The sequence below is a fragment of the Colias philodice genome, chromosome 9 (assembly GCF_061535455.1).
Source record: "Colias philodice isolate Cphi_HAF_F1 chromosome 9, ilColPhil1 Martin Lab GWU primary, whole genome shotgun sequence".
NCBI lineage: Eukaryota > Metazoa > Arthropoda > Insecta > Lepidoptera > Pieridae > Colias > Colias philodice.
This window is the reverse complement of record NC_143094.1, coordinates 3,921,988-3,930,914: the sequence shown is the minus strand read 5'-3', so window position 1 is coordinate 3,930,914 and position 8,927 is coordinate 3,921,988. Positions and strand designations below refer to the sequence as shown.

At 32.1% G+C, this 8,927-nt stretch overlaps 2 protein-coding genes across 2 annotated transcripts; both read right to left on the bottom strand.

The window, feature by feature from the left end:
* On the bottom strand, positions 1–1,839 carry LOC149485739 (uncharacterized). Its single transcript, XM_089698541.1, has 3 exons — positions 1,551–1,839; positions 583–997; positions 1–103 (listed from the first exon to the last, which is right to left on the bottom strand). Exons 1-3 carry the CDS (start codon positions 1,837–1,839, stop codon positions 1–3), a joined length of 807 nt encoding a protein of 268 aa, XP_089554667.1.
* A 3,665-nt stretch (positions 1,840–5,504) lies between these two features.
* On the bottom strand, positions 5,505–8,253 carry LOC149485738 (uncharacterized). Its single transcript, XM_089698540.1, has 2 exons — positions 7,244–8,253; positions 5,505–5,516 (listed from the first exon to the last, which is right to left on the bottom strand). Exons 1-2 carry the CDS (start codon positions 8,141–8,143, stop codon positions 5,505–5,507), a joined length of 912 nt encoding a protein of 303 aa, XP_089554666.1. The 5' UTR covers positions 8,144–8,253.
* Positions 8,254–8,927: the final 674 nt, after the last annotated feature.

The window sequence follows — 8,927 nt, the reverse complement described above, 5'->3', positions numbered from 1 at the left end:
TCAGACCTGCCAACCTGCACTTGGATAGCATGGTGGTTGTATGGTCTGAAGCTTCATAGAAGGCCCCGAGTGTTCCTGACATAGTGGGCACATAATATTTGGGCTGATAATGATATATCCAAGTAATTATATTTTGAAAGTAGTACATACATACATTTTAACACACAATTAGATGTGGTGTAAGATTAACATTTTGCCAAACATTGTTTTATTAATATTAATTATTCTTTAAAATAATGCATCAATATTTCTATTAAAAAGCATAAAAATGACAATAGATACCCAGCAGCGAGTACAAAAAATGTAATTCTTAAATCATTCAAATTCAGAACCTCGTATCGTTTTTGTTTTTGACGTATGTGATGACTGTTGTAGGCACATCTTATTTCCTTCAGAAAATTATGATTAAATTTACGAATCAAACCAGACTCAAAAATACGAACGCTGTATGCTCTGAATGCTTCTTTAAGTATGAAACCTCGGTTTATGTAAAAGACATAAATTATATTATTCGAGAAATCCCAAGCGTGCTTGATCCTAACCGATTTGTCAAGGGTATCAAATCTGAAATTTAGATTATACCTGTCCTCAGTCAAGACGGTGTAGTATTCATTGCTGTTGGTGACTGTTTCAATGACAGAGTCTTCAGTACGACACTGTGGTGTTTGCTCTCCGGGAAGTACGATATCGTAAGTGGATTTGTAAAATCCTCTCATATTATCGGATATGCAAGGCTTGTACTCCAGATCACGGAAGTTGTTTAATGTAATGCTTTTTTCTTTATGAATAGTCGTAGTTAGCAAACTAAAGAAAGCGCAGTTATAAAAGCTATAAATGAAGAAACTGTACCAAATCCAAACAATCAAAATGATCCTGAAGCGTTTTATTCTAAACAAATTATGATCTCCATGTGCAAATAAATAATCCAATAGTTTAATGGGACAGATTATTTTGTTAGATTTAAGATTATTAAATAAGCAATGGTAAATCTTGGTGGCTATATTTATAAAGATAAAGCACACAAAAATTAAAATCCACGACCACGTATCGAAGGGCCTATAAATAATATTTGCAATATTTTGCTTAGTACATGGAATAACGATCTTTATTGTTGAATATTTAAAACCGTGAATATATTCATATGCTAAGAGATTATTCTTTGTAAGAAAGTTAGCTCCAAAAATAATATCAACCTTTTTTTTCTGCAAATACTGCAGCGTTCCCATTGATGTGAAGTTTGAGAGGACGAATCCATTGTAAGTTTCATTAGAAAGAAAATAATTAATTTTTACGCCAATGGATTTGGCGCAAGCATTTAATATAAATTGTTCTGAGAAAATACTTTTTGGTTATATCTTTTTGATGTTTTGATTTAAATAATCTTGATAAGGCATTTAAAGAGCATCCTGTGAAATTAATCTTATTTTTATCTAATTCAAATACTGCAGAATTGGAGCATGTTTTAAGATTGATTATTTCATCGAACTTCTTGCCACAATTTCCTTTGTCGAAAGGAAAATATGTTAAAAACATTTGAGTTTTATTCATGCTTGCGATCACCACTACATCGTAAATGTTATATTTTAAGAATTTATCAAATAGTTTTCCCAGATCATTGTCATTGATTTCTTCAATTACTACAACAATGAAAGAGGCCCTTGGATTCCACATACGATCGTGCCTAATGTGCCATGCTTTAGACCCATTTTGGACAATTGTATAATATATCACATAAACATCAGGTACTATTAGCCACTCATTACTTTGGTACGATCTTGCTGTGAAACTCAAGCAATTGTTATCAATATCACCGAGTTTTACCATGTCATCCTCGGGCATTATATAACTTACATGTGAGCCACAAGGGAAATTTTTCAATAGTTTTTTAACACACTGTTGTTGTGGATAATGTATGAAATCGTCGTTAGGAGCTATAAGTAGCCGAGAAAAATTTGGATCGCCACCTGCAACTTCTTTCGGGCCAATGAAAAGTAGGGGAAAAATGAGTGCAAGATTTAGGAACTTTACCATGGTTTCGTTACTTGATATGTATTTTAATTAAAGCATTCTGGGCTAAGTTCTGTAGAATTTCACATCAAAGCTTGGATTACACTGAGGCACTGCATATTATAACATGCGATATCACGTCTCAAAAACTACAATAACGGTTATTAAAATGAACCTAATAATTTTGTTGTTATCTTTTGTGTTTTTTTAAGAATGAAAATAACAAACAAATCAATAAACCCCTCAAAAGGCTAAAGCATTTGGATACTCGTATTGAAACAATAAATTTAATGATTGTTCTCAATCAAAATCACTTTTGTGAGTGAAATGTTCGTGCCGATTTTTTTTGTAAAATTTAAGACAAACAATCTATTTTTATAAACAATTAGCTGTGCACTCGCAGCTTCGCCCGCGTGTTCATAGCCAGATCCACATAGTCGCCGTTCTCGTGGGAATGCCGGGATAAAGGCTTTATATACCTTTGGGTTGGAGCATCGCAATAGACTTCCTTTTGACCGCCTGTAACGTCAAGCCACTCGAACCATGAACATATGTCTGTGCGTATAGGCAGTGTTTCGAGAAACTATTTGGCTTAATACCGGCTACCAAATTCCAAAATCTCTACTACTCGGCTTAAGCCTAAATACCATCCGCACCACTTGGATGAGTGGCATTCAACAACAGGGCTCGTTTCGCGGCATTCTTTGCCCAGAATAACATTGTGGAATAGCTTGCCAGTGTTTTCATCTGTATACGATATGTATATCTTCAATAAAAAGAGCCTCCATATAAACTACAAAACTACAAAGGGCGGGAAAACAATCGTAATGTTGCTTATTGGCGACGGTGATCACCTTACATCAAGAGCACCGTTCGATCCTTTGCTGGTTGTTGTATAAAAATATACTACTTCCTTTCTCACGTCCCAAGTTATCTTTGTAGCATTTCAATTAAATCGGTTCAGTAGGTAGTTTAAGCATAAAGAGACAGACAGACAGAGAATTTACGAATTTATGATAACAGTAGATGCTGCATGCTCTGCGGTATAAGATTGTATAAAAGAAACTGCTTTCCGATCCGATGGTAAATGGTAAGACTGTTTTGACGGTTGGAAAGTGTTTCTAGAAGAAGGCTTATTAAATAAATATGTGTTTGAGTTTGAAAGTGTAAACTCTATTTAATAAAAAAAAAATAACCTATGCATATCCGGCAAGTATCATAAAAATTTGCCTTGTTTAGTAAGAATTTAGAAGTAGCCTGAGATTTTCTAAGTTATATAATATGAATGAAGACATGGTAAATTGTTTTTTTGTGAAAAAGAACCCAGTTTTTAAAAGGGCAAAGCTTTGTAAATTAATCAAAAAAGAGAATTACCTATAATTTGATTAACATGCAAAGAATTTTTGATACCTTGACTTGACGTCGACTTTAGGGACGGCCTGAATAGTGATTTCAAAAATAAAACTTCCACAGCAGATGATTCATATTAATATGTTTAATGTTTATATATACAACTCATCAAAGACTAAGAGTAGGTGCACTTAAACATTGCGAAAATATACACTTTTATTTAAATCTAATTACCTACGGTAAAGTATTACCGACATTGTTTATTTGTGCCCAAAATGTACAAAATCATATTGAATTTAGTTGAAAGACATTTGCTTAAAACAGTTATTTGTGAATAATATTACGTAATTTAAAGGTGTTAAGGGACACACGAATGGAACGAACTTCTATGAGAGAGGGAGAAAACAGAGATAGACAGAGAACATGCGCGCAAATTGGAACGAAGTACCATCGCAACGCGCGATATTGAACTTCGTTCCAATATAACGATCATAGTGAGAATGTTTTCGGCGTTGTCTTTTATTAATATTTAGGCAAGCGATAGAAATAGTGCACTAATACTTCTATTAAAAAACATATAAACGACAATAAATACCCAGTAGCGAGTACAAAAAATGTAATTCTTAAATTATTTAAATTCAGAACCTCGTATCGTTTTTGTTTTGGACCAACATTATGACTGTTACGATGACTGATGACACATTTTGTTTCCCTATTAAAATTTTCATTAAATTCGTGAAGCAAACCAGACTCAAAAATACGAACAATGTATTTTCTAAATGCTTCTTTAAGTATGAAACCTCGATTTATGTAAAATACATAAATCAGATTGCTCGAAAAATCCCAAGCGTGCTTGATCCTAATCGATTGATCGTGGGTATCAAATTTGCAATTGAGATAATACCTCATTTTAGTCACCACGGTGTAGAAGTCATTGCTGTTGGTGACTGTTTCAATGACAGAGTCTATATGACGACACTGTGGAGTTTGTTCTCCGGGAAGTACGATATTGTAAGTGGAATTGTAAAATTCTCTTGTATTATCGGATATGCAAGACTTGTACTCCAGTTCACGGAAGTTGTTCAATGTAATCCTTTTCTCTTTATGAATAGTCGTAGTCAGCAAACTAAAGAATGCACAGTTATAAAAGCTATAAATGAAGAAACTGTACCAAATCCAAACAATCAAAATGACCCTGAAGCGTTTTATTTTGAATAAATTATGATTTCCATGTGCAAATAAATAATCCAATAGTTTAATGGGATAGATTATTTCGTTAGTTTTAAGATTATTAAATAAGCAATGATAAATCTTGGTGACTATATTAATAAAGATAAAGCACACAAAGATTAAAACCCACGTCATCGTACTGAAAGGTCTATAAATAATACTCTCAATATTTTGCTCGGTGAGTGGAACAACGATTTTCATTGTTGAATATTTGAAACCATCAATATATTCATAAGCTATAAGATTATTCTTTGTAAGCAAGTTAAAGCCGAATATAATATCAACCTTTCTTTTCTGTAAGTAATGCAGGTTGCCCGTCGATGTGAAGTTTGGGAGGACGACTCCTTTAGAAGTATCGCTATAAATAAAATAATTAATCTTTACGCCAATCAATTTGGCGGATATATTTAAAACTTTCTGTTCTAATCTGTGAAAATACTTTCTAGTTATATCTGGTCGATTCCTTGATTTAAAGGAATTGGATAAGGCATTTATAGAGCATCCTGTGAAATCTAACTCATCTTTATTTAATTCAAACACAGGAGAATTAGAGCATGTTTTAAGATTTATTATTTCATCATACTTCTTACCACAATTGCCATTGCCAAAAGGAAAATATGTCAAAAATGTTTGGGTTCTATTCATGCTTGCGATCACCACAACGTCAAAAATGTTATAATTTAAGAATTTATCAAATAGTTTTCCCTGTTCATTTTCATTGATTTCTTCAGTTATTACAACAATGAAAGAGGCCCTTGGATTCCACATACGATCGTGCCTAATGTGCCATGCTTTAGAACCGTTTTCGACAATTCTATAATATATCACATAAACATCAGGTTCTATTAGCCAGTCATTAGTTTGGTACGTTCTTGCTGTGAAACTATAGCAATTATTATCAACATCATCGAGTTTAATCATATCGTACTCTGGAAATACATAATTCACGTGTTTTCCACAAGGAAAGTTGTTCAATAATTTTCGAACACATTGTGCTTGAAGATATTGTATGAAATCATCACCTCCAGGCAGTAGAGATTGTGAATAGTTTGGATTGCCTCCAACTTCTTTTGTGGCCAAGAAAAATAGAGGAAAAATTAGGGCAACGTCTGGTAACTTCGCCATAGTTTTGTTAATTGATTTAGATCAAGCACACGGGGTTATTTTGTAATTTTTGATAACAATGCTTGAATTACACTGAAGTATTGTGAATGCGATAGAACATCTCAAATACTGGAATGACGGTGATTAAACTGTACCTAACAATTTCATTATTTGTTTTTGATTTTTATTTCTCGTAGAGTAAATATAATCTATGGATAATTATGTAAGCGTATCAATACTCAGGGCAATATCATAACGAAATTAAACAAAATATATAACTATATTCCAATAGTTCAAACATTTTGAAGGTTTTTTATTCAATCGATTTCATTATCATCGTCATAATCAGCACCCCATATATGTGTTCTCACTGACGAATGGTCAAGAACTAATAAAGTACGACATAATTTATAAAGATACATATATATCACATTACACATTACATTTATATATAATATATTTGAGTTTTGAGTTTTACACGGTATACAGGCTCTTGTAGCCTGGAAGGAAATAAGTCTTAACTCTGTAGATATAAAATTACACTTGCACTACTTTTTAAAAGAAAGAGAACTGCATTGCAAAGATGTTATTCGCTTATCAATCGAGAATTGAATCGACTAAAATCTGGTAAAAATATATCCCGTAAAATTATAAATTATTAATATTTTATTAGAAATTCTTTAGGGATAAAATGCTTTTACAAACTCCAAATTACCAATCAAAAGAGAGGAAAACCACGTCATTTGAATGTATATTCAGAGATTGGATTACTTTTGGATTACATTCATCAGTAAAGTTCACGTTCAATAAATATCATACTTTATGTAATTAGTAGAGCACGGTAAATACTTTGTGTGTAACAGGCGCCAGACAAAACAAATAAACAGTAGAAAGCAAGCAGTTTTTATTTCAAAGATATATTCCTAAATAATCAAATATACGCGAGTGATGTAGTTTTTACTACAATTTGAAATATTATATAAAGTTTCACCTCTGTAAACTCATGCAGTCAAAAGTTTGTGTCCAAACATGTTTGTCACAAATGTGTTAGTTTTAACAAACAGCAATTCTAAATTTGATTTAAGTACCTATGTTTTGAAAACTATGTACTTAGTAAATTTCCATATTGTAATATAAACCATTGTAATGGTTCTCTAACTTTTTTTTCAACTGAGAATATACATCTTACTTACATAATATGTGACTTAGGAACACTATATGTAGGAATGTAGAAATTAATTGCAAATAATGTAATTTAATTAATATAATATAGTCATTAAGTAGTGTTTGTATTACTTACTTCTACAATAAAAGTTATAATCGCAATAATATAGCCGAGAAAAAGTATGAAAAACGTATGTTTGAATCTACATAAGGTCAGTGCATGAAATCTCCGTGATCTAATTTTATCAAGTACATAATTGCAGTTTTTTCGTAGACATAACATTTTCATTTGATATTGAATTAATCCTGATTCAAAAATGTGACTGGTGTGCTTTATTAATTTCTTCTTCAATGGAAATCCCCTGTTCACGTAAAAATTTAATATTACATTTGTAAATGTATAGTGGTTTAGCAATGAGCGGCCATCGTGGTCAAAGTATTTGTATGCTCTCAGTAAAAAACTGTAATCCATCTCAAGTGTATACATTTGTTGACTTCTTGCAACACTATCAAGAGCCAGTCCAAGGTCTTCACACTCAGGTTTTGTTTTCTCTGGTAATTTTATATTGAACACGTATAAAAAAAAGTTTTTACTCTCATCAATGATACACGGCTCATAAGGTATGGTATGCAAGTTCCGTGGATCAAAAGTAACTGTTTCCTTATAATCCGATGTTATTAGACTGAACAATGCAGTAGAGTAAAAATTATTGATATAGAATGTGAACAGTATCCAAACTATTAGAATATACCTCAATTGTTTTATTTTAACCAATATTTTATTAGCATGCCCGAAAAAGTAGTCACCTAATTTAATTGCTAAAATAAATCCTGTTCTTGTCTTTATATTGTACTTATAAATAATACAATTAATGAGACCAAACACAATGAGGTACGTAGAAAAAGCTAATATCCAGATGATTATACTGAATCCACGAAAAATTATTTTAATCCATATCACGTCTCTAGGAACCGGAGTAATCACTAAAACTTTTGCATAGCTGTATCCCCAGATGTAGTCGTACAAATCTGCGCGATTTTCCATTAAAAAGTAGCCTCCAATTACGATATCTGTTTTGCCTTGTTCCAACAGTCTAAGTAGACCTGTACTTGTAAGATTAGGTAATACGAAACCACTGGAAATATTTGTGTAGTAATGAAATTTCAAATCGATACGTTCAATTTTGGCCATAATTTTCAGCATATATTCTTCTAAACCTTCCAGATATTTTCCCTCGACATGAAACATTTTGTTGTTTGGTTTTATAATGTGCGGTATTTCTTGCATTGCTGCCACCTCAAACGAACATTTAGTTAAGTAATTTGGAACTTTATTAAAGAATAACTTCTTATTTTCGATATCGTTGCATTCTTCTAAATCAATTATGTTAGAGAAATTCTTTCCACAAACATCTTTATAGAAGGGGTTATAAGTAAATAATTGGATCCTTGAGTCATTATTATGGAACACTGAGACAACAACGACGTTGTAAATATATAGTTTGCTTAGTAGTAAAAATATGTGGTGAAGTTCAGGATCATCGCATTTAAATACGACTAAAATAAATTTTGCTCCAGCATCCCAAAAGGAATCTTTTTTCATCGATGTTAAATGGAATACTAATTCTCGTGCGTGTTCTATAATGATGATATAGACGTCAGTTTTGAGCAACCAAAATTTAGTTTCAGAATTTCTGGTTAAAGAAGGGTAGCAATTTCTGTTGTTATTCGCTAGATATGTGCAGATATTTCTATCACAGACATAAGTCAACTGAGTGCCACATTCAAAGTTACTATCGACTATTTTAGCAACACATTCTGATATGGGATCACTTTGATAATCGAGAGAAAGATTATTTTTGAATAGAAATACAGACTCATTAGAACATGCAAACGCTAAGATGACTAAATCAAGCAAAAAAATGTAAGTTAACGCAACCATACTTGTTGAAGAAAAGATCAATACACAAAGAAATGTATGTAATTATTTGTTTTTATACCAATTCGGAGTGTGTATGTAGGTGTTTATTGGCAGATATAAATGATTTTGGGACATTGGATCATTTGTCTTT